At 39.6% G+C, this 27,170-nt stretch overlaps 1 protein-coding gene across 3 annotated transcripts in view; it reads right to left on the bottom strand.

Annotated features, from left to right (window-relative positions):
• PANK1 (pantothenate kinase 1) overlaps positions 1-27,170 on the bottom strand; it is a 75,930-nt gene that overhangs the window by 23,086 nt on the left and 25,674 nt on the right. For all 3 annotated transcript variants that reach the window (XM_043982666.1, XM_043982667.1, XM_043982668.1), the window contains exon 2: positions 12,288-12,640. In XM_043982666.1, coding sequence (XP_043838601.1) covers positions 12,288-12,640 — 353 coding nt within the window. The remainder of the gene's footprint in view (positions 1-12,287; positions 12,641-27,170) is intronic.

The following is a 27,170-nucleotide window of genomic DNA, read 5'->3' as shown; positions in this document are numbered from 1 at the left end:
CTAAATCTAGGGGGCAGCTAGGTGGTGCAGTGGATAAAGCACCGGCCCTGGATTCAGGAGTACCTGAGTTCAAATTTGGCCTCAGACACTTGACACTTACTAGCTGTGTGACCCTGGGCACCCATAACCCCGCAAAAAAAAAAAAAAAGACAACCCTAAAACTGAAAAAACCAAATCTGCTTCTCAGAAGCTCCTACTTATTGTCTTATTTGCCCTCTGGGGCAAAACAGGATGTTTACTCCCTTTCTCGAGGGACCCTCGAAGTTTTCAGCTCTTTTGCTTAAATGTCTCCAGTTTTCCCCACCAATCACTGGATGGCACAGTCTTCAGGACCTTCACTCTCTTGGTTGACTTCCTCTACAGCCTCTCTAGCTTGTCAATGTCCTTCCTAAAATCTGATGCCCACTGGGTAAATCCAGCACTTTGGCCAGGGCAGAACAGAGTGACAACACCTAGACACAAAATTTCTATTTACCAGTCTAAGACTACATTAGTTTTTGTCAGCAGCCATATCATACTACAGACTCACAGAGCTTCAGAACAACAAATGCCCCAGGGACTTCTTTTCTCCCCCATACAAACTGTTCTCTCTCTCTCTTCACAAATCACCCCTCTTATACTTGGGCAAAAATATCATATTCACAAAGTATAGACATGTTTATCTCTATTAAATTTCATCTTATTAAATTTGTTCCCATGTTCTACCCTATTCTTGATCTTTCTGAATCCCAACTCCTTCATCCAAAATGTGATCTATTCCTTCTGACTTTGGATCATTGACAGATTCATTCATTCATTCATTCATTCATTCATTCATTCATTCATTCATTCAATAAGCATTTACCCAACATATACTATAGTGAAAGATAAAACATGTCATATCTGCCTTCATCTGAACTCATTGATCAAAATGTTGAAGAGAAAAGAGCCAAGGACAGACCTCTGAAGCATTGTGCTAGAGACCTTTCTCTATGGTGACAAAGTCATTAATCAGGATTCTCTGCAACCTGTCATTTAAGCAGTTCTGGATTTAGCTATTACCAGGTCCACATCTCTCCATCTCAGTTCCAACTGTGGCACCTCGACTTTATCAAATGCTTTCCTATAGAAATTAACAATGTAATGCTTTGTTTTGCATTAATGAGATGGAGTAAATCCATCTTTGTTCAGAAACCAGGGAAACCTAGTCAATTTAGCATAGAATTTTAAATGTGGAATAATTTGTAAAGTTGTTCACTTTTATTACTTTAAAGTATTCTATGATCTCCATGTTTCTTTGCTGTTTCTCATAAACAAATCTCCCTCTCCTAGCCCACTTCTGCCTGGCTGTCCCCAATACTTGGAATGCTTTCTCTCCCTCCTAGACTCAATATCCAAGCTTCCTTCAAGATTCAGCCCAAATCCCCATCCTACAAAAGGTCTTTCTTTCTCCCTCAATGCTAGGCTTGACTTCCTTCTGAGATGACCTCCAGTTTACAATGGGTATCAAGATATTCTGCATATGCACATAATTGTTTGCATGCTACGTCTACAGTTACTGCAGATAACCAGTCATTTTGCCCATGAAACTATTCATCATCATCATCATCATCATCATCATAATTATTATAGCTAGCATTTATATAATGCTTTAAGATATGCAAAGTGTTATACAAATATTATCTCAATCCTGAAAGGGAAATGTTCTTTTTATATCAACCCCATTTTATAGATGAGGAAACTGAGGCAGAGGCTAAATGACTGGTCCAGTGTCACATAACTTGTAAGTAAATTATCTTGAGGTCAGATTTTAACTCAGGTCTTCCTGATTCCAGATCCAGCACTCTATGAATCATATTATTATCATGAGCTGTCCTGTTTTTTAAAAAATCACTTTGTGTGAGGAATCCGCTTTCCTACTTTGTAGAAGTCTATTCTTTCCTTCTCCCCGCCCCCCTTAATTCCCAACCACTTCTCCATATCAAAAGAGTATATTGTCTAGGGTTTACTTACCAGGGAAATAAGACTATACAAGTTTTGAAATAACACACTTGGGTAAAATACCTGGAAGTATAAATGAAACAAATCTACCTAGGTCCCACCCAGGTGATAGTCAAACTTTCTAGCTACTTGTCTAGTTAGCATTCTTCAGGCCTAGCTTGGGCCATGGCCCCCACAAGCCAGAAGTCCCATGCCATGGAATCTTGTTTCCTCATGACTCCAGCATACCATGTTGTGTTACCTCCCAGAATGCCTTTGTGCCAATTTAAAGATTCACCCACCTGGGCGGGCATGCCAACTGAGTGGATGATGAACTCAGTCACCCATCCTCCACTAAGGGGCTCCCTGTCAATTAGACCCCATACCTTCTCGGTAGTACAGGTCTTTAAAGGAGACTTTATGAAAAGTGACTAATGTATTTTTAATTTTTATGTGGGTGTGTGTCCCCTTGGTTTAAAAATATCCTTCCCTTAGTCAGTTCAACAGACTTTTGTTGTGCCAGTTACTGATACCAAGATGAAAAATGATAGCCCTTGCCCTCAGGCAGCTTACAGTGTACAATGTGCATGGGTGTGGGCGAGGGTGTAGAGAGCTCTTATGTACAAAGCTAAATGTAATACAAGGTGTACCAAAGCTTTTGGTACATTCCGTCTGTATGTATGAATATGATGGATTATCTGAGATCCGAAAAGGGACAACAGTTTCAGCTGAGAATACAAGGGAATCATGGAGGAGCAGGTACCCAAGCTGAGTTTTCATGTGAAAGCAGGATTCTGAAGGGGAGGGATGAGGAAGGAGTATATTCCTATCCCACTATTTGGAGGAACAATCAATTGGCAGCCCATCTCTGCCTCAGTGAATACTTGAAAACTTGGGACTGCAGAAATGTGCACTTAATAATCAATCACATACTGCTGGCTAACTAATGGGTTTTTTTTTTTCAAAGGAAAACAAGTTTGGAAACATTTTTCTGATACTAATCTGGAATTGTATCAACTTGGTTTCTGTACTTCTTCCTTAGCAAAAATGCAAAACCAATGAGATAGGACTTTGATGTCTTTCACATGATACAAAGTGTTGTATCAAACATTTGAAAAGTATCAGAAGCACTAACTGTGTATCAGAAGCATTAGTAAATAAGCAATAAGTAAAACAAAATCAACATTCAGTCAGCCATCAAGCATTTTTAAAAGTGCCTAGCAGCTAGGTGACACAGTGGATAAAGCACTGGCCCTAGATTCAGGAGGACCTGAGTTCAAATCTAGCTCAGACACTTGACACTTACTAGCTGTGTGACCCTGGGCAAGTCACTTAACCCTCATTTTCCAGAAAAGAAAAAAAAAGTGCCTAGTATACACCAAACATTGTGCTAAATAAGCACTGAGGATACAAAAAGGGGGCAAAAACAGTTCCTGCCTTTGAGGAAATTAGGAAAGTTGATGCCATACATAAAGTGATGTTTGTTTTTTAAATGAGGACAGCCCATCATAATAATACAGTGCATAAAGCACTGGACCTAGAATCAGGAAAACCTGAATTCAAATCTGACCTCAAGATAATTTACTTACAAGTCATGGGACCCTGGACAAGTCACTGAATCTCCACCTCATTTTCCTCATTTGTAAAATGAGGATGATAAAAAAATAGCATCTCTGAGGATTGAGTTAATATTTGTATAATACTGTGAAAATCTTAAAAAGTTCTATAAATGCTAGCTATTATGATAATTATTATAAATAGTCTCATGGGCAAAATGGCTGGTTATCTGGGATAAGTCATTTCACCTATTTATGCCTCAGTTTCTTTATCTATAAAATAAGGCACTGGACTAGGTTACCTCTAAGGTCCTATTTCAGCTCTAAATCCCACGATCCTAATGGAATTGCTCTGTTCACTGGAATAACCAATATGATCTAATTTGTTATTTACAGGATTACTAATATTACTGTCTATTTAATGGGTTCACCTCCCTTCCTCTCTACCCCACAAAAAAATGAAATAAAATCACTTGGTGGTATAGTGGTGGGAAAGAAAGCTGGCTGTGCAGTCAGAGTAACTAACAAAGTTCAAACCCTATCTCTGACATCTATTGCCTGAGCTTCCATTTCTTCAGTTCTGGCTATAGATTTATGATGGTTCAGTCCTGGAACTTGGGTCTTAGGTCACAGCAACTTTTGGTCAGCATCCTGGAACATCAAATCCTGTGCTTGGAACCAGTTCAAGAAATGTTACCTTTGGCCTTTTGGCCCTTTCTGAACCTCTAGTGAGTCCTAAATCCCAGGTGAAGGTGCCCTGTGTCCTGTGTCCTGGCCCTCTCTTGGCTCCTAAATTAAAGACCTGCTATATTTCAATCCAAATCAGCTGCCTCTCTGACTTGGCCACTGTTATCTTATCTTGGTCCTGTAAATGAACGTGTACTAGATAATAAGCACATATTGTCTATGGTTTGTTTTTTTAAATAAGGGGGGAAGAATACTGCATTCTGAAATAATCCATAAGGGAGAGGGATAAAGAGAAATTCTACCAAGTTCCAGTTAGTCTGTCTGTTCATTGTAGTTCCTTGAGCCTGGGATGGACCATAAGTTAACATGCCATGGTCTAGTTCTCAGTTGAAAGATGAGAAAATGTTTTATCTTTCTTTTTATTGATTCTTTACTTTGCTTCTCTGGGCTTAGCTTCCTATAAATAATCCTGAAACTGATCTAAACAGGAAATACCAGATCCAGTGAAAAATCAGATGACACTGATTTAGACAAGTCTGCCTGTACCTCTGTAACATATCTTTGGGGGGGGGTAGCCCCTCAAGCCCTGGCTCAGTGTTCGCTCTTGGAAGAAAATAAATGGGGGAGGGAAGAGAAGGGGAGAAGATTAATTATTAGCTGTAAGAAGGTCATATAGCGTATAAGTCTATAGAAGGGAGGTTAGTGAATAAGGCATATTTCTAACCTATGACTTGTGAAAACTTGTTCTGCTTAGTATGATGTGAGGGGAAAGAAGGGAAGGCTGAAAAAATTCCAGTCACTTATAACTTTCTTCAGGTTTTTCTTTGGAACCACTATTTCTAAACAGGAGATTTGGGCACTTCTATAAGGAATTTAATGATGAAAATACTAAAAATCGAAGCCTTGGAACACAAGATACATTCACATACACTGTCTGAGCAGAGTAGGCTGCTTTAAGAGCAGACATGATAAGAAAGGAAATCTAACAAAAATACCCCCAAAAACTTTCGAATCTAAAGTCAGAGAGGAGAAACAGCCCAACTGCAAGCCAGTGGCAGAAGTGTTAGATCACCAGATCTGGAGAGGGCCATGGGGGATTGATGACCTTGTCCAAGCCTTTATTTTACTTGAGGAAAGTGGAATCTAGAGAAGTTAACTGATTTACCCAAGGTGACACAGCGAATGCTTGGAAGCATCTAGACTATCTCTACTAGCCCAGGTTATAATAGTGTTCCATCTCTGTATTCCTACTCCTTTACCCCCACCCTTCTTTGGTCTGGATCTGTGATTTCATCAGCATAGGTGCCCCCAGGAAGAAATCCCCTCAACAGAAGTGAGAAATCTGCTACCAATGCAGACTGGCAGCTGTTGTTCAATTTAGAGTCTTGGAGGTACCTAGGTGGCACAGTGGATAAAGCACCGACCCTGGATTCAGGAGGACCTGAGTTCAAATCCTGCTTCAGACACTTGACACTTATTAGCTGTGTGACCCTAGACAAGTCACTTAACCCTCATTGCCCCGCAAAAAAAACAAAACAAAACAAAACAGAAAAACAATTTAGAGTCTCAGAGGATTGCCTGGGAGCACTGAGAGGCTAAATAACCTGTCCAAGTCACCTGGCTAATATACATGAGAACTGAACCTCAGTCCTCCAGACTTCAGAGATAAGTTAACTGCTCAGGAAGAAGTTATCTCAAGTCAAATTAGAAGTAGCAGAAAAGGCCGTTTTGATAAATCAAAAGGAATGAGGGGCAGGGAACAAGTATTTATTAAGTACCTGCTATGTGCTAGGCACCGTGCCTAAATGCTTTACAAATATTATTTCACTTGATCCTCACAACAACCCTGGAAGGTAGGTGATCTTATTATCCCCATTTTGCATATAGGGAAACTGAGTAAGAAGTTAAGTGACTTGCCCAGGGTCACACACAGCTAAGTAAGTGTCTGAGGCTGGAGTTGAACTCTGGTCTTCCTGACTCCAGGCCCAGCATTCTGTGCACCATGGCGCCACCTAGTTTAAAAAAAAGGTAAAATGGTACCCAGATACTGATTATAAATTATAACCCTGAAAAGACCACAGGAAGACATTAGAACTGACCAATACAGCGATCAATGATGACTCCAGAGGACTGATGGTGAAGCATGCCTCAGGTCTCTTGGCAGGGAGGTAATGGACTATAAGTATGGATTTAAGGTATACATTTTCTAACATGTTTTGCTAGACTTTACTTATTTATTACAAGAGGCAAGAAAATTGTTGGAATTGATAGTGATGTTAAAATAAAAGAGCATCGCTAAAAAGTTGAGTTTTTTTTAAACAAATAAAAATTTTAACCATGGTTTCTTCTTGCCAATAGAAATGGAAAGATTTTTTTCTTCCCTAAGTGATGAAATGAATTTGCCAAACTGTTCATAAAGTAAGAATGATTATAAAAGTAACCCTCAAAAGAACATCCCTTCCCCTTAGGCAGAACATGCTTGAGGACATAAATTTAAGCATATGGCATTAGAAATAAACAGGAAGTATTTCTGTTATTCATCTCTCAAATCAACAAAACCTCAAGGTTTGATCAAATGCCCTTGAAAATATCAGAGACTCGAGCTTATTCACATTCTGGGAGGTGATAAGGCACAGCAGAAAGAATGCGGGCCTTGGGGTCGAGATGTTCTGGGTCTGGATTCTGCCTTGGACACATAATAACTGTGTGGCCCTGGAAAAGTCACTAAAGTGTACTCAATTTCAGCTGCCTCACCTAGAAAATACAGATAACAACAGTAATACCTACCTCCCAGGCTTGTTAAAAAGCTCAACAAAGAACATGTCTGCTGGAAATTTTAAAGGCTGGGTAAATACCAGCTATTATGACATTCAGATTTTCACCAGTCACAGGTTGACAGTTACCTAATCCCCTATCTTTTCTAATATTATTTTTTTTCCTATTAAGAAATTTTGGCTTTTCCTCTTTAAGTAAGAAAGTATGAGTTCAGAGATTATAGTGACTGGGATCCTTTAAAGAAATAATTTCTTGATCCTCCACCCTCATCTTTTCACTGGAGAGGTATATATAAGTTGGAGGAGGCAAGAAGGGGGAGGGGGGAATGATGGGTCTGAAATATTATTTACACTGTCTGGGTTGATTTGTTCTGCTTAGCTGATTCTTTTTCTTTATCACAAAAGAAGGTTCACAGGGGGAATGCAGAATATAAGGAAATGACTGGTGTTATGTGAAAGTATCAGAATTTTTTTTTAATTATTATGATTGAGCATAGTAAAAATTGTTTCCTTAGGACTCACTCCCCCACCATGTTTTGGCTGCCTCTTTGTTTGCTTAGTGGGGAGGTCTTAAGGCCTCCTAAATAGTATCATCAGTGTTGCCATAGACTATGTTGATCCTGTTGGACTTTGGTGTTGATCTTTTTGGAGGGAAAGGGGAAAGGGAAGAGGAATCCACGGGAAAATATCTGTAATTATGGCTGAATATGTGGACAGGAAGAATGATTCTGCTTACCCAGCCAACACTCTGAAAAATTTCACAGACACAAGCTTCACTTGATAAGCAGAGACAGAAGCTATAGGAGGCTCCAATCTCTCACCACTGACATTCACATTGGCCAGGATCGAACACAGAAACTAAAGGAGTCTAAATATTGCTGCCAATGTACAAGCAGCCTCAAAGGGCTATTCTGCAAATGTGTTGGACTGATTCCCTCCCAAATCTGTTCATCCCAATATTTTACAGGGAGAAATAACTTACATTTCTCTTTTCCAAGCATACTATGTATGTGAATGCCCTTAGCATTCAAACAATGAACAGGACTTATTCATGCTTAAAACATAATAAGTAAGTTACTTCTACTATATAAACTATGTGCTAAGAGCAATATGTCTTTGGCATTTTTGGAAACTGCATGAATGGCATCAGGAGAGAGATTTCAACAGGCAGATACATGCAGAAGGGTAGTGTTCTAGGCATGAAGAATGGTGCAGGCAAATAGCCAGAAGCAAGAGAGATAAGTCCAGCTGGCCTAAAAGGTTCAGGTTGAGAAAGGGAATATAGTGGGATAAGACTAGAAGGGCACCCATCAGCCACACTGGAAGGAGCCTTCACTGTCAGGCATTTGTATTTGGTTCTATGGAGAACTACTGAAGGGTTTCTGGGCAGGAGAAGAATGTGATCAGACCTGGGTTCTGCTTAGCCCCAGAAGGCAGAACTAGATGCAAGAAGGGAAAAGCAGAGTTCAGCTCTCTAGGAGGGCAAGCTTCCCAACAATTAGAGCTTTCCTAAAGCAGAATGCTCTTCTTCAGGAGGTAGTGGGAGGGCTTCAGGGACATCTGTACAAATACTTGTCAAGGGCTTTGTGAATAAGATTACTTCTCAGGTAAAGAACTAGAGCAAAGAATCTCTAAGGTACCTTCCTACTTGATTCCAACTCACCAAAAGAAATGGACCAAGAGAGACCTAAGTCATTCAGAATAACGTCTTAGTTAGTAGAGGACTCGTCTTCTTCTCAGTCAGTACTAAGCCAAAGGCCCATTCATGATATTAAGACTAAGATACTAACTCATCTCAAAGGTTCCAAGGAAATACCAGTTGACCCCTGTATCCTGACCATAATCTAAATTCAGATGACTGCCTCAGGCATGGCTGATGAACCCTGCTCCACAGACATTGAGAGCAGCCCGTGCCTCCTCAGCTCTCATAAAAGGAACTTTATGAAACTGAATTATTTCCTTCTATAAATGAAGATGATGTTGCTCACCACCATTCTCTACAGACAAATTCTAGATAGCTCTCCATTCTTATTTTAACTTCTTCAGTAGAACCACAGAATGTTAGCAATAGAAAGGATAAGGATTGAGAGTGGACCTATGATTGCATTAGTATAAGGAACTCCCAGATGACGAAGTTCCTCTACCAATGTAGGTTGACACCTCTTCAACTTAAGAGTCTTAGTGTTCCCTGGATTATTGAGGGATAAAGGTCTTTCCCAAAGTCATGCAACCAGTTGATATGTCAGAAGCAAGAGTTAACCCTATGTCTTCCTGACTTCAATGCCAACTTTGATCACTACTGCTTTCCATCAAAAGTTGGGAGAGCCCTGCAAAATCATCCAGTCCATCCTGTTCCTGTTACTCAGAAGTAAACAAAAAGGATGCCTGAGGAGGTCAAGTGTCATACCCAAAGTCCCACAGAGAGTCAATGGCAGAACCAGTTCACCTAACTAAATCCCATGCCATGCTCTTTCCTCTACATCATCCTGCCTCCAAAGTGGTTTTCAGACTTGCTAAAACCCATAAAGCATTCTTAGTATGCAAAAGTCAGCTTGGACAAACTCCCTCACTTGCTTCTACTTCCTGCCACCAATTTACCCATTTACCTGCTCACCAGAATTAATAGGAAGAAGGATAATTGCTTTTGACGAGATTCCAAAGCAGGGATTTCTAGTCTGTATTAAATACCATTAAATTGTTAAGCTATAAATAAAAGTTGAATTCTGGTATATATAAGCATGCATATATATACACTAGATAACAACAATTGCAGACTATGACTGTTGGAACTGTCAGACCTTAGACCTTAGAGATCATCTATTTCAGGAAGCTCAAACTAAACCTGAAAGTGAACTGTAGGCTTTGATCACTGCTTTAGTTTTTCTAATAAAAGGTTTGCAACATAAACTAGGATTTCCCCATCCCCTCTTCTAACTCTTGATCTTAACTGTTTTTATGGTTCTTTTACTCCTCAAAACACTTTCTTAGCTCTTATTCCCATCTTATCCTAGAGAAAGTCATTGGAAGTAAGGGAGCACAGGGCAAGACAGATTATGACTATAATGATAAGGAAGATGAGGAAATTAGGACATTGGTTAAATTCCTCTTGCCCAAGGCAACACAACTGGTTTAATAAGACAACTTTGATTAAAGCTTCAGCCCCTTGATTCCCAGCCCAGCATTCTTTCCACTACACTCAACTAAAGTTCATTTAGTCAATAACATTTTGAATAAATGCTATATATCACCTTTATCATGGAGTAAAGATGCTAACATGAAATGGCTTGGATGTTTAACCAACATTTCTAACGCTGGGTTCCAAACAACATATTTACAAAGTTTTGGAACCCAATCTATTTGCAAACTGGTTTCAACCTACAAGTTTAAAGTGCATAAATGTCTTCCCAGAAGGAAAATTATCTAATCATATCAGTAAATTCAGTACTAGAAGACACTTTAGAAGTTATCCAGTGCAAACACTTCATTTTAGATATATGAGGAAACAAACACCTTTAAAGAGATGAATTGACTTGCTCACAATCCCATAGAGAGTAAGTGGCATTGTGGAGATTCAAAACTAGATCCTCTATCTTACAAGTCTAGCATTCTTTTCAGGATACCATAATGGTTACTGAAAAGCAAACTAACTGGGGCAGCTAGGTGGCGCAGTGGATAAAGCACCAGCCCTGGATTCAGGAGAACCTGAATTCAAATCCGACCTCAGACACTTACTAGCTGTGTGACCCTGGGCAAGTCACTTAATCTTAATTGCCTCACCAAAAAAACCCCAAACAAAACAAACAAAAGCAAACTAACTGTTAAAACAATGGCAATTTATAGTTTTCTTTGTTGCACCTCACAACTTCTCATTTGATAAAACCTTTTGCATCCAGATGGGCAAAGAAGTGTTGGTCCAGTATCAGTGGTCAGCACCTGAGAGCCAAATCCAACCTATTGCTGTTTCTGTACAGGCCCTAGAGCTAAGGATGTTTTTTCACATTTTTAAATTGTTTTATTGTATTTTAAAATGTAAAAGACCTTTTAGCTCACAGGTTGTTTAAAAAAAACGTCTGCCCTTGGTCTAGGTTATTAACCAGAACATTGCATTTTTTATTTACAGTGAACCAGGTATTAGTCAAGAATACCAACAACAGAGAAATAGACCTATAAATAACTCTGCATATTTCATTTTAATATGGGAATGAACTACATGGATGAAACAATGTAACAAGAATGAGAACAAATCTGGAAGTCAGAACACCTGGGTTCTAGTTTTGGGTCTTTTAAATAATGAGCTATGTGACCTTACTCTTCTCTGAGCCTCAGTTTCTCATCTTTAAAATGAAAACAGTTGTACTAAAGCAGGGGTTCTTAACCTTTCTGGGATCATAAACTCTTTTAGGAGTAGTCTGGGGAAGCCTACCCCTTCTCAGAATACCATTTCTAAATCCATAAAAAATATATAAGAACACAAAGGAAATTAATCATATTGAAATGTAATTACCAAAATATTTTGTTTTGTTTTGTTTTTTCCAGGCAATGAGGGTTAAGTGACTTGCTCAGGGTCACACATCAAGTGTCTGAGGCCAAATTTGAACTCAGGTCCTCCTGAATCCAGGGCTGGTGCATTATCCACTGCACCACCTAGCTGCCCCCCACCTTGATGTTTTTTTTTTTTTAAACCAAGTTCATGACCTCCAAGTGAAGAATCCCTGAATAAGATGGTCTGGTTTCTTGAATGCTGTGCGAAATTATGAGAATCCAGTAGGCATTCTTCCAGCACTTTGTAATGGGATCATAATAAAAGCTGTGGGTCTCAGACAGCCCACCTATAAAGTTCACAAAGCAACTACCTTTAATAAGGTGTAATGATTTGTGAGATGCATCACTAAAATATGCTCCAAAAACAAACTTTTCTTTAGCAAAAGATTAATTTGATTATTATCTTACTTTACTGAACTACATTCACATTTTTAAAAGATGAAGTGTCAGGATCACTAAATCACTTTGGGGGAAGGGGTTAAGTAAGAATGAATGAGAGTAGTGGCTAAAGTGGTGGCCTCAGAGACAGAAAGACCCGAGTTTAATTCTAGCTCAGATATAGGCTGCGTGTGTGACCTGGAACCTCTCTGGGGTGTTCCAGGCAACTCCTGTAGGACCAGATTCTGCCATAGTTGTAAAAATAGTAGTAAAAAATGCCTATCTGCATTTTTCGGAGGGTTTTTTTTCTCCCCAAGATTCCCTACACCAGTGAAATCATAGTTGAGAACAAAAAAAAATTTTTTTAAATAAAAAAGCAGCCCCCACATACCATTCTAAAATCCTCTTCAAATTTGAAAGCCCCACCTCCTGTGGCACAGAGGGTTGTATGAAGACTGGAGAAGTTCTTTTCACTCCCCATCTGAATGAACCTGTGCATGGCACAGCTGGGGAATCGGATGAAATGCAAGTTGCCTTTACGCCCACACATGGTCAGGTTCTTCAGCTCCAGGTGCACATCTCGGATCCCAGTTTTCCCATATGCTGTGTTAGAAGTCAAGTACTTCCTTATGCTCTTCAAATTCTCCACTTCCTCTTGCTCCTCCTCTGCTGTAATGTCTTTTGGTTCAAAGTAGACCAATTTAACGAGTGTTCCACCAATGTCCATGCCAAACCATGGGAAGGCTAAAGGAGACAAGAGGGATAGATAAAAAGAGTTCATAAGGTACCAAATGTCCCCAAATGGAACTCTGACCACCCCCAATTAAACAAGTTATCATACTGTAGAAATACTAGAAGGCCAAGGTCAAAAAAGGCACATGGAGGTCTCAAAGGGCAGAGGTTAGGATTCCTGAGGGTGAATGCTACATTCAGTCAACAAGCATATATTAAGCCGCTACTTCATTCCAAGTATTGTGCTAGATCTTAGGGATAGAAGGACAAAAATGAAGCAGCCTACCCTAAAGGAGGTCATATTCTATTGGAGAAAACAGTATATATACATATAGCATCCAAAGAGACACATGATAAAGAAAATTAAAACTTAGGAGAGGGGGAGGGGTGAAGGATCAAGAAAGGCTATATATTAGAAGTCTTGGAGCTGAGTTCTGTTGGAAATCTGAGTGTCTAAGAGGCAGAAGGAGGAAGATCATAAGGAAACTAAAAATGAATATGTCACTATGATGAGGTGGCATGCATACTAGAAGTTTACTTCCCTACTTGGAAAACTATTCATCCATACTTCCTCCTTTTAGAATCTCTGGTTTTCTTCAAGACTCAGCTCACTTACCACCTACTTTTGCATGAGGTCTTATTTGTCACCCTCCTTGTCTTTTCTCTTAAACTATAACATCCTTAAGCATGAAGCCAGTTTTGCTTCTGAATTTCTGTCCCCAATGCCTAGCAGTAGTAGGCAATAGAAATGCCCCTTGATTGATGGACTGATTGAATTTGAATTGACCCCCTGATTTAATAGGCCTACTAAGTTGAGGTCCAGGCGGTTTTCATTCAGGGCAGCTTCAGAACCAACTTTAATATAGACCCTGAAGTTTTAATTATCAATATTTACACCTCTGAAATCATGAAACGCTACAAAAATCAGGGCTTGATTTATTGTTTTGTTGATTGTCTAGACTAGAGAAAGGGATGGAGAAAATGTTAACAATGCAAATTCAATTTAAAAGTGTGTCCTGCATACATTTCCCCCCAAGACAGCTGATTGTTCAAACATTTACCAGCACACACTGCCGCAAACCAAACCCCCAAAATAAAGCAATCAGGCTTGGACAAGGATGACTGATGAGGAAGATGATCATTTTCTTGTTCTCAGCCTCATGAGAAAAGTGAAGCTTTCCTAAATACTGTCTTGAAATTGAGATTGTTCCCAAGGCAAAAGGAACAGAAAAAGACAACAAACAAAAATCAGTAACAATCAAGACAGAGACAACAGTATTTCATGCTGTTTTTCTTTTATATATATATATATATATATACATATATATATATATAAAACTTCATAACTACAAATCTGAAACTATGATTCTCCCTAATTCTTCACTCTTAGTTAACTATCACTAGCATGAGTCACTCACAATTCTATATTGTTTTATAGTTACAAATCATTTTGCATAAATTCTCATTTGATCATCCCAATATCCTTTGAAGGGGGTAGTAAAACAAAATATAAATAGAGCAAAAACATTTATTAAGCCAATTCCTGTGGTTGGCACTCATGGGGAGGGAGGAGGGGATGTCCCAAATTTAAATAAGACTGACTCTCTCACCTCATGAAGTTTACAGTCATGGCCCAGTCTGAGTTAGTATAGGGACCCTTCTCAGGATAATGTTTTTAAATGCACAAAATAAAATACATAGAATTACAAAGGAAACCAATTATGTTGAAATACAATAATAAAAGTATTTCTTTTTAGTTCACAGACCCTATGTTATGAAGTTCTAGTCTAGTAGGAAGACAAGACATCAATTCAGATCACTGTAATATACAATATTTTAGAAGCACATCAGATGAGTCTCCCTTGGCAGAGATGGGAACTAAGGGTGGAGAACCTTACCTCTACTGTCAGGCTCAACAAATATATTGGTTAGTTTTTTTTGTTTTTGGTTTTTTGGTTTTTTTTTAGTGAGGCAATTGGGGTTAAGTGACTTGCCCAGGGTCACACAGCTAAGTATTAAGTGTCTGAAGCCGGATTTGAACTCAGGTACTCCTGACTCCAGGGCCGGTGCTCTATCCACTGCGCCATCTAGCTGCCCCTATATTGGTTAGTTTTGAAGAAATACTTCATGTTTTCTTTTTTTTTAATTCTTTTTTGCAAGCAATAAAACTTTAAGAAGAAGTGGGAAGGATACATTCAGAACAAAGATGAATGTAGAAAAACAAAGATATTAATTAAAATTTAAGATTTTTAAGTGTTATAAAACCAAGTGCTATGACAAAGGGGCTAGGGAGCGGACTACACATCGCTCACTGGGAAAAACAAGGACAGGCTTCCAAAGAAGGTAGTATTTAAATCAGGCTTTAAAGTAGGATAAGAAGTCAGTAGATTAAAAGTGAGGGGAAGAGGGGGCAGCTAGGTGGCACAGTGAATAAAGCACTGGCCCTGGATTCAGGAGGACCTGAGTTCAAATCCGGACTCAGACACTTGACTAGCTGTGTGACCCTGGGCAAGTCACTTAATCCTCATAGCCCCGCAAAAAAAAAAAAAAGTGAGGGGAAGAAAAGGGCACTCATTCATAAGGAATAAATAGCCTCAGCAAAGACGTCGACCATCAATAGATCTAATACTATCTCTAGGGAGAAATCTCTAGATGAGAACTTTGTCCTGGCAATTGCAGAACCTAACACAAATGGCTCCCAGGATGGTGAGGTTTGGGTTTTTTTTTTTCATCTGTGCTGATAGATTTGACTGATTGAATGAATGGCAAACTTGTTGCCCTTGGCCAGGTGAAAGAAGGAGCCAATATCATGGAAGCCATGGAGCACTTCAGATCCCAGGATGGCAGAGCCATCAAGAAGATCCCCCCATTGCCACCAGTGGACAAATCTCAACAGTTTTTTGGTTTTGTTTTGGTTTTACCACCAAACCATTCCTCTATAGTTGGGCAGATTATCCCTTCACCTCCATTCCAGTATGCTCTCATACCCTGTAAAACCTTGCACTTTCACTGGCTGCAGTTCTCCTTGGATTTAATTTCCCTCTTCCTTCGACTAGTCTGTCTAGACTGCAGAGCTAAGTCTGTGATTAGAAAATAAAATTACCCAAAAAAAGGCAAAATGAGGAAATGGATATGAACAATGTCGCATTGCCAGTATCTATGGGATCTTGTAATTGATTGGATATGAAGCAAGGGGAAGGAAAGAGTGAAAGAAAATCTCAAGATTCTTAACATGGGAGAGTAGGTGAATGTGGTACCACAAACAACAACAACAACAACAACAACAACAACAACAAAGGAAGTCAGTTTGGGGTAGAGATAATGAGTTCCATTGAACTAAAGTTTGCAGTGCCATTAGGATGTCCAGGTAGATCTGTCCTGGAGGCAGCTGGAAATGAGGGTCTTTATTGGCAGGTACCTGGTGAAGTAGATAGAACATTGGTATTGGAATCAGGAAGACTCATCTTTATGAATTCAAATATGGCCTCAGACACTTAGAAGCTGTGTGACCCTGGGCAAGTCACTTAACCCTGTTTGCTTCAGTTCTTCATCGTAAAATGAGCTGGAAGAGGAAATGGTAAGCCACTCCACTACCTTTGCCAAAAACAAAAACAAAAAGCCGCAACCAAATGGGGTCCTGAAGAGTTAGACAGGACTTAGAGAGTGTCATACCTGGGGGTGATTACTTAAACTGTTGAATAAATATGGATTGCCAAGGGAGGAAGGGTAAACAGAGAAACTAAGAATGCCAAGGTCAGGCCCTTGAGAAAATCCACATTACAAGGTGAGGCTGAAGATTGAGAAGTCAAGAAAGGATCAGTGTCTGCACTTCCATCTTTTCTCTAAGTGTTGCGGGGAGGCAAAGACTAGGAGATTCTCTGTCCTTGAAAAGAATAGAAGGAATCAGACTCTGACCAGCCGATAGAAATGAGGTGGTCAGAGGCAAAAATTTTATTTGAGTTAAGGGGATAGAATCCTGATGAAAAACAAGGGGCAATAGATGAGGTTTGGGATTGGTAACCTTAGAGAGAGACTGTAGAGTGGTAGGTGGAGTCTACCTTCAAGAGGTTGAAGAAAAAGTAGACAGCAAAGAAAATATAAACAACCTTTCAGAAGAAATGTAGCAGTGAAAGGGGGAAGACTGGGCAGTATCCAGAGAAGATATAAGGGAAGAGGGAAGGCTTTTGTAGGATTGAAGATGAGATTTAGAATTCAACCTCCTCATTTTACCTGTGGCAAAACTGAGGCATAGAAAGGTTAAGTGGTTCTACAGGGTCACATAGCTAGTAAGTATTCGAAGCAGTATTTGTTTAATTTTTTTTTTTTTTTTTTGCGGGGCAATGGGGGTTAAGTGACTTATCCAGGGTCACACAGCTCGTAAGTGTCAAGTGTCTGAGGCTGGATTTGAACTCAGGTCCTCCTGAATCCAGGGCCGGTGCTTTATCCAGTGCGCCACCTAGCTGCCCCCTCAAAGCAGTATTTGAACCCAAGTCATCTTGACTGAAAATTCAGTGCCCTATCCACTATACCCTTTGGCCAGGACACATTTTTAGGCAGACAGGAAAAAGCCAATGGCAAAAGATTTATAATAGGTTGAAGATGCGTAATAGAGAGATGACAGAAGAACGTTTAGAAGAAGCTTGAAGGTATAGGTCAAGAATACAGGTCCTTAAAGGCACTAACCTTGATGAGTAATAAAGATTTCTCTTCTGTCACTTCAGGAAGAGAGGTGAGAGGATAATAATTCTGATAAATTTTAAGGATTGGGAGGAGAGCTGAAGGGGTTCATGTCAAATGGCTTCAATCTACTCATGAAGCAGAAAGCTAGGTCACAAGATTACAGGTAGGGAAGGAACCTGAGAGGCCATTCAGTCCAAACTCCCTCCACTTTACAGATGAGGAAACTAAGGCTTGTATTTGAGTGTTAAGTATTTTCCCATGGTCAGTCATCCAGCTAGGAAATGTCAGAGGCAGGATGTGAAACCAGTTCTTCCAGACTCCAGGTCTAGAACTCTATCCCTTACATAATACAGCTTCTTTTGTAAGTAAATATTAATGGTAAGGGCATATAGTTGGTGAGAAGAAACAAAGAAAAGGTTTGGAAGACACAAGAAGAGTACATGAAGAAGTTAATGAGTAAAGTAAAAGAACTGCTGAGCAGTCAGAAGGGCCAGATGAAGTTAAATATCATGATGTGGCAGTGGGCAAAATCAATTAGTTGCCAGAAAAGAAGCAGGTTAATCAGTTGGGGGTGGGTGGGAGGGAGTTATGCAGGGATAAAGATTCACAAGTCCCCTGCAAAGAGACCTAAGACATAGGACTCTACATTAGAAGCTAGTTGAACATTAAAGTGTCAAGGGGGTTGGGGGGTGTCCAGGCTGAGTCCAGAAGAGTGATTAACCTTTTTTGTGCCATGGACCCTCCTACCTTCCCTATTATTATAGAGCATGACACCATTTCCCCAGTCCCTCAGGCTCCCAATCTAAGAGTCTTCCTGGTCTCCTCACTATCTCTCACTCTCCATATCCAAGCTGTTGCCAAGGTCTGTAAACTTCACTTTTACAACATCTCTCATGTATGCCCCTTTCTTTCCTCTGACACTGCCACCACTCTGGTGCAGACCCTTATCACCTCACAACTAGAATATTTCAATGGACTCTTTGTTGAGTCTACCTGCCCCAATTCTCTCCTCATTCCAATCCATCCTCCATTCAGCCAACAAAGTCATTTTCCCAAAGTGCAGGTCCAATTTGAATCCCATGCCACCCCACTCAATAAACTCTAGTCGCTCCCCATTATCTCCAGGATCAAATACAAAATCCTCTCTTTGGCATTCAAAGCCCTTCAATCTTTTTTACACCTTACTCCCTACCATAAATTCTTTGATCAAGTGACACTGGCCTCCTTGATGTTCCATAATCAAGACATCCCATCTCTCATCTCTAAGCATATGTTCCCACCCCACCCTCATGCATGGAATGCTTTTCCTCCTCATTTCCAACTACTGGCTTCCCTGGCTTCCTTTAAGCCCCAACTAAAATCTCACCTTCTGCAGGAAGCCTGTCCCAACCCCTCTTAATTCTAGTGCCTTCCCTCTTTTATTTTTTCCAATTTATCCTGCATATAATTTGTTCATGCATGTTTGCTTGTTTTCTCCTCCATTAGACTCTGAGCTGCTTGAGGGCAGGGACTATCTTTTGCCTCTTTTTGTATCCCCAGTACTTAGCAAAGTGCCTGATACATAGTAAGAATTTAATAAATATTTATTGACTGACTGACTTTTGACAATCTGGTGAGGCCTATGGACCCTTCTCAGATTCTTTTTAAATAGTCAGGGAAAATGCTAAATTTTAGATGTTAGCGGAATAAATTTGTAATTTTTTCCCATCCAAGTTCACAGATCCCCTGAAATCTATGGACGGGAGGCTGAGAAACCTGAATCTAGAGGAAAGCAAAAATAGAGTAGAAGAAAGAAAGATGGGATGAGTAAAGGGACTGAAGGACAAAATAAGGGCAAAGAGGAGGTTTAGTGAGATCGAGAGGGGGATAGGTATGATAAGATGTAATCAAAGAATGGAATTTAAAACTCTTAGTAGTGCAATTCTTGAAGATGGTGTTGTCTAAAATGTAGTCATGGTGTTTATCTGAAGTAGGGTCAGAGAAAGGATGTTAGAGTGAAGACTATCAAGGAATTCTGTCCTCACACACATTCTGCTGAAGGGTTATCAACAGGAACACTTAAGCATGCCCCAAATGGAGAATGGATACAATAAAAGGCACTGCTTCCTCACAGCAGAAGAGGATTTACACAGTTAATGCCACCAAGAGTTGAAGACAGAATTTACCTTGCTTCCTACTTCTAAGGTCTGCTTCAGAACTTGGACTGATGGAACAATCATGAGGATGCTAAACTCTCTAGCCTCTGGGAAGGAAAAGAATAAAGGGCTATGGAGGGATGAGTGCAGGCTGTAGCTCAAAGATTAAGAGAGCCATTGAGATCAGGGGTGTATGGAATATTACACCCATTTTAGCAAAGAAGAAAGTAAGGATCAGGTAATTGATGCTCCTTGCCTTAAATCCCACACTTAGGTAATAAGACAGCTGATACAAAATAAGAGATCTGATTCCATGGCCAGTGTTTTATTTCCTTACACAACTCTGTGACTCTGTGAGTCTGAAACAAAGTACAAGCTCTTACATTAACACATAAAAATTCCATTTTACATCTTTACATGACCGTTTTCCATTCATTAACAACATAGTATATGGGAGGCAGCTAGGTGGCACAGTGGATAAAGAACTGGCCCTGGATTCAGGAGGACCTGAGTTCAAATCTGATCTCAGACACTTGATACTTACTAGCTGTGTGACCCTGGGCAAGTCACTTAACCCCAATTGCCTCACACACAAAAAAATAATATAGTATATGAAGAGGCTACAAGAAAGGAGAAGCAGCTGAAGCCACTGTTACATCCCATTTTTACACTATTAGCACACATGAATGCACATGTATGCACACACATACTCACTGCTATAAGGTAATACTGCACGTCAATCTGTTTCGAGCGATTTCTAAGAAAATAGGAAAAGTGCCCCAAATTAAAGCCTCTCTTACCTCAACAGTGGCAAGAGAACCTGCTCAAGATCAGCTAAGGATTAACTGAAATACTGGGGAGAGGAGCCCCCACACAAGATAAAAGAAGCACAACTACAAAGGAACCTCCCCACCATTACCTTTAATGCGTTCTTTATATTTATCAAGATGTCAATGCAAATCCTACCCAGTCCTTCTAATAGTCTAAATCATCACTTTTCTAGCTCTATAGCCCTGTTCTAGAAAAACAATGGAAAATGAAAATACTTCATCTTCCTAAAACTATGCTTCACTCCTCTAAAATCCAACAATACACAATTATACCTTTTCATTGCATTTCACTGCATATACAAATAAAAACCTCCATCTTGCAAATGCAAAAGTCAGTCACTGCAATGGCAGCTGGGAATGTAAATCAGCCCATTAGGATTCAAGAGATGAGGGTTCTAATTCTATCTCTATCACCCACTGTTATCTCTGCCCAGTCACTTCCCCTTGCTGGGCTTTCAATTTCTTCACTAGTAGAATGGAGGGGTTGGACTTTACAGTGTTTTCATATTCTTTCCAGGTCTATGATTCTATGAGTCTAGTCCAGAGATTCTTAACATTTTTTTGCGTTATGGACTCCCTTTGGGAGTCTAGTGAAGCCTGTGGACCCCTTCTCAGAAATGCATAAAAAATACAAAGGATTACCAAGGAAACCAATTATATAGATATAAAGATGCCATTTCTCCCCCCCCCCCCTTCAAGTTCTAGAACCCCTTGAAATCCACTAATGAAGTTGTCTAGGACCTGCTAGGTGGCCTTGTGGATAGAGTGCAGGACTTGGAGGCAGGAAGATATGAGTTCAAATCCAACTTCAGATATTTACTAGATGTATGATTCCTAGACAAGCTACAGCCTCATCTTTAAAATGGAGATTATAATAGCACCTACCTCATAAAATTGTTTTAAGAGTTAAATAACATGTTAAGAGCTCTGCAAACCCCTAAAGCTCTATACAAATATTAGTTATTATAATTATTATTAGGGAGGAACAAAAGGAAAGCTAAGTACCTCTAATGAAACAGGCTGAACTGTGCTCTACATTGTAGCTCAATCTCAATATCATGTAACACCCACATGTGAAGTGCAATAGATGTTGCAATCAGTAACTTTGCATGGAGTCTACACAATTTTAGGCCACCTGGGTTCTCTGGCTGCTTCTTTCCACTGCTACCCAATTTGGGAGTGATTTCATAGCTCCCAATCAGCAAGTCAGGAAGCAAGCTGAGTAAGGAACAGTAATTGAAATCCTCAGACTCACAACTGTTTACCTTAATCAAAGCTGCAAGCATTAATAGGAATGAAGTTAGATACATTCATTTTAGTCAAGCTACTTTAATATCTGAAGATTTAATTTAACTAATGCTCTCACATGAAGAATTTCAGACTTTAGAATCATTTTGTCTAATTGTCTCATTTTATGGATAATGAAACTGAGGCCCAGAGAAGAAAAGGGACTGGCAGGATGCACAACAGATTATCCTTAATGAGGGATGCAGAAGTCAGCTAAAACCGCCAACCCAACCAGTTGTAAAAATTTTTCACTTTGGGCATTTACATCTTGGAAATCCCCAAATGCTACAAAAGCAGGGTTTGATTTATTGTTCTGTTGATTGAACTTAAAGTGATGGGAAAAAAATAATAATGGAGATTAAGCTTTAAAGGTGTGCCTTCTCATAATGAGTAGGATGCTCTCAGAAAAATCTGGAAAGACATATGAACTGATGCAAAGTGAAATGGACTATGTACAGAGTAACAAAAATACTGTAAGATGATCATCTGTGAATGACTTGGCTATTCTCAGCAAAACAATGATCCAAGACAACTCTGAAGGACTTATCGTGAAAAATGCTATCCATCCCCAAAGAAAGAAGTGGTAGTATCTGAATAGAGATTGAAGGATAACTTTTTTTTTTTTTGCTTTTTTTCTTGAGAATTTTTGTTTGCTTTCTTTTACAACATGACTAACATGGAAATGTTTTGCACAACTACACAAGTATAACCTATATCAAATCGCTTGCCTTCTCAAGGGAGTGGGGTAAAGGAGAGAATTTGGAACTCAAAAGTTTTTTAAATGGATATTAAAACTGTTTTTACATATAAATACTATATATAATATAAATATAACATATAATAAAAGGTTAAATAAAGAAAAAGGAGAGAAAAAGGTATACCTTCTCATTCCCCGAGAGCTGATTGTTAAACATTTTTATTAATAATTCTATTTATGCTTTCACAAATTTAAGCATCTGTGTGGAGCTGAACCTGGTCATTCTTATACACAAGCTAAGGGGAAAAATATAATTGTCATCCCTAACTCAATGCCCTCTCTTCTCAGGAAAATAAAAGGTACATCCAGTTTAGTTACCACAAAGAAAGCACCACCATTCTGTGTGTTCAGTGTGTTCAAATGGATGGTTCTAGAAACAGAATGCTATTCCATAGTGGTATTCTTCCTTAATCTGGCATCCAGTTTCTGAATTTCTAAAGAAGAGAACAATTTTCTGCCCAACACCAGGTGCAATTACACAAGAGTAAGTTCACCTATATATTCAGAACCACTACCACCCACAATGGATTGTATGCAAATGAAAAAAAGGCAAAGCACTCTAGGAGACCTAAACCCCTAGGCAGTTGCCTAATTTGTTTGAATCACATAATACCAGAGTTGGAAGGGACCTTTGAGACATAGTGCAACTTATATCTGAATAAGGATTCCATCTAAATTATATGATCCCAAAAGAATGGTTTCTATAGATATATTAGATGTATAGTTTTATATATGTGTCTCCTCTCTGCCATTAGTTGGGAAAGTTGGTTTCAAAGGAGGAGGAAGGATCACACATTTTACCAACCTTTGACTTCTTTTCCCTCACTAGGGGACCTAAATCCTAGGGGAATCCCTGAGGAAGAGCAGAGAGTCATCTTCACTGGGAGGGGAGGGATACAAGCCTTTAGTGCTCCATGTTTTTTGTCAGGTGAAATAAAGCCAGTACTGTAAACTGTGTATTGTTGCCCTGATTGTTTGCATGGCTATGGAAGGCTTTTTATCTATTCTGTATAGACCTAGACATATCCAATGTGTGAGAACCAGGGGGCCCACCCCCTGCCGAGAAAGGCATGAGGTGACCTTTCTGAGGTTTCTAAGGTCAGATTGGAATCCAGGAAGTTGCCTCTATTCATAGACCAACTTTAAGTCATGTCAATCAATGGACTTGAATTCGACCAGCCAATTAGCTTGGAGCTATGTATGGGGACAGCCCCTCTTCTGGTTCCACAGGGGGCTACCAGTGGAACTGACTGGGACTCTTTCTCTTTGGAAGTATGGGCAGCTAGGTGAAAGAGCTGTTTCTCTCTTTTTTCAGGCGTAGATCTGAGATGGTTTTTTTTCCCATTCTTTCAGAGGCATGTGCCCCCCGCATTTCTAATATACTTTAATAAATGCTTAAAAGCCTAAACTGTTGTTGAATTCATAAGTAAACCCTAACTAGTTTCACACACACACACACACACACACACACACACACACACACACACACTGTAGGGGGAAGGGGGGCAGGTAAGGACACACACATTAGATTTTAATAATCATAAATGGCAAAAGGAGTTGTTTTTTTCTCTCAAAAAATGGAAGGAAAGCATATTTTAAATAATAAAGAAAGTGGAAACGCTTACTTGAAAGGCACCTCTCAAATACTATTTTAATGTTCTTGATACACCCAGAAACTTAGAGTTTCTGGCTATTATCTCAAGTCAAAACATCCCTTTACAATACAATGCTTGGAGCACACCCTCTTTATAATGGACAATACTTTTGGAGAAAGTTCTTCCCTTGCTTTAAGCATAGTCTCAGGTATTATCTCTTCTATGAAGCTTTCATAATTATTCAGCTAGAAATGGTCCCTCCCCCTCTTCAAATCTCTTTGGAATTTCTTTTATGCATTTATCACATTTCAAACTGTGTTAGGTTTTATCCACCCTATACTCACTAATTCTTAAGAGGTCCTGATTCTGCTTCCTAATTTCTATCCCTTTAAAAATGACATTGGGCAGTTAGATGGTGTGGTAGATAAAGCACCAGCCCTGGATTCAGGAGGACCTGAGTTAAAATCTGACCTCAGACACTTGACACTTACTACCTGTGTGACCCTGGGCAAGTCACTTAACCCTCATTGCCCTGAAAAAAAAGAAGGAAGGAAGGAAGGAAGGAAGGAAGGAAGGAAGGAAGGAAGGAAGGAAGGAAGGAAGGAAGGAAGGAAGGAAGGAAGGAAGGAAGGAAGGAAGGAAGGAAGGAAGGAAGGAAGACAGTCCCTACTAAATGACATTTCTAGATGTGAAAATTAAGTATGAAAAAAACTCAGGCTTAAAGTACCAGAATACTAAAAACTTAGAGCAGGTAAAAAGAGTATGCGTTCTAAAAACAAAACAAAAAATATTTCCTAATATATCTGTTGACAGAAGTAATGGACAGAAATATAGAAAAAGATATGGATTCTTCAACATGGCCAATGTGTTCATTTATTTTACTGAACAATTCATATTTCTTACAAGGGAAGGCTATGGGGTAGTAATAATTTTGTCCCCCTAAAAAAGCATCAATAAAAAATATGTACAGGAAACAAAAAAGTGTAGAAAGGGGACACAAGCAGAATAATTTTTTACCATCTTATTAAATTGCACATACAGCATACATATACACATGTATATGCATGTACACATATATACATATATTTTAAAAACAATTTAAATAAGAGTTCAGATTTTTTATTTAAATTTTACTATTTTTATGATTAACAAGAATTTATTTTCTCTCCCTTTGTACTCTCCTCACATCCCCCCCCCCCATTCAGCAATAAAAAAGCCTTACAAGAAATACACATAGTCAAGCAAAATAAATTCTCACAGTGGCCATATCAAAAAAAGAAAAAGTATGTTTCATCTTGCATTTGAAGCCCATCACTTCTCTGGTGGGGTGGTGCACTTCATCATTAAGAAATGAAAAAAAAATGGAGAAAATTTTAAAAGGAGCTAACTTTTTCAATGACTAAGGAAACTTCCTATAACTAGTTGAGGAATTTCTGGACCTGGGAGTTTTAGCAGACTACGAGCTCAGTAAGTCAAAAATGCTATGGAAGCCAAAAATGTTAATGCAGTCTTAAGCATTAAAAGAAGGATAGTGGCCAACATGAGAGAAGTGACCGTCTTGCTGTACTCTGCCCCAGTTGAACCACATCTGGGGTGCTGCAACAGTGGATTCTAAGTACAACATTTCAGGAAAGATAGTTATAAACTGGACATCACCCAGAGAACAGCGGGTAACCAAGATGGTGAAAGTCCTTGAGATCATGCCATTAAAGGGCTGATTAAAGAAAATGGGGGCATCTGGTGTAGGGGAAAGAAGACTTAAGGAAGACATCATAGCTACTTTGTAACCATCAGAAGGCTAACCCTATGGCAGAGAAGTTAGACTTGTTCTGCCTGGCCCCTGAGGCCAGAACTAAATGGAAGTTACAAAGAGGCACCTTTAGGCTGGCTCTAAGAAAAGGTTTACTAAAAAGGGGTAGAGATATACAAAAGTGGATGGCACATACTAGATTCTCTCGTCAGGGGTCTTCCTGCAAAGGCTGGTTAACCATTTATTAGATATACTGGACAAAGGATTTTTGTTTGCATATGAGTTGAACTAGATGGCCTCAGAGGACCCCTCCAACTCTTAAATATTCTTTGACATTGGGGCAGCTAGATGGCACAGTGGATAAAGCACTGGTCTTGGTTTCAGGAGGACCTGAGTTCAAATCCAGCCTCAGACACTTCACACTTACTAGCTGTGCAACCTTGGGCAAATCACTTAACCCTCATTGCCCCACCAAGAAAAAACATATTCTTTGACATTATGATACAATGCTTTGGTTCAGAAGGCTTGCATGCCTATTATCTCACTTCATGCCCACAACATTCTTATGAGAAAGGATATGAGACAGGTACTGGGCCTGGAGTCAGGAAGACCAGAGTTCAAATCCAGCCTCAGACACTTACTGTGTGACCCTGAACAAGTCTGTTTGCTTTAATCCACTGGAGAAGGTAATGACAAACCATTCTGGTATCTCTGCCAAGAAAACCTCATGGACAGTATTGGCATGGTAAGGTCTATGGGATAATGAAGAATCAGACATGAAGGAAAGACTAGTAAACAATATGGTGGTAACACAGCTACTGAGGCTCAGGCTGTTTGAGTGTGGCAGTGCTGAGCTACAATGAATTAAGCTGCTTGGGTATCTAACACCAAACCAATCCAAGTCAGAATTGGAGTATGTACGTTAAAGCTCCCACAACGATCAGTAGCAGGATTGGGCCTATAAATGGCCACTACGTTTCCAGCCTGCACAAGATAGGAAGATCCAGTTCCCCCTTCCCCTCTCCACCACCACCACCAAAAATAAAGCTATGGAATGGAGTATTCCTACCTCTCCATAAACCCTTTAAAACTCTGATCAAATTCACCTTCCTCTATAAAGAAAGATTTAATGAGCCTAAACCAGGTTTTAAACCCCTCAAAGCCACAGGCATCCTCCTATCTCTACAACTGAAAGGGTCTTAATTCCCAACTGACTGATCTAGAATCTCCCTAGTTTCAGTCATACAATGGGCACCCAATAAACATGGCTGCCTGGTTGACTGTTTATTGGTTTCATCTTTGTCCATTCATCAGATTGCAAGCTCGAGGACACCTCTACACTTTGCTTTATTCTATACAGTGCACACTGTGTTGTCAAAATTTCTCTTCCTTAAACACCCACATACATGGCTATGAGCATTTATGCTATAGAAAGTATTAACTTTGGTGGTAAAATTCCCTCACAAGCCAGAACAGTGCTTCACACCTGCGACAGGAAGCTGAATGTG

Source organism: Dromiciops gliroides, chromosome 2, assembly GCF_019393635.1.
Source record: "Dromiciops gliroides isolate mDroGli1 chromosome 2, mDroGli1.pri, whole genome shotgun sequence".
NCBI classification, from domain to species: domain Eukaryota; kingdom Metazoa; phylum Chordata; class Mammalia; order Microbiotheria; family Microbiotheriidae; genus Dromiciops; species Dromiciops gliroides.
The sequence above is the reverse complement of the archived record's forward strand: the minus strand, read 5'-3'. Positions and strand labels throughout refer to the sequence as shown.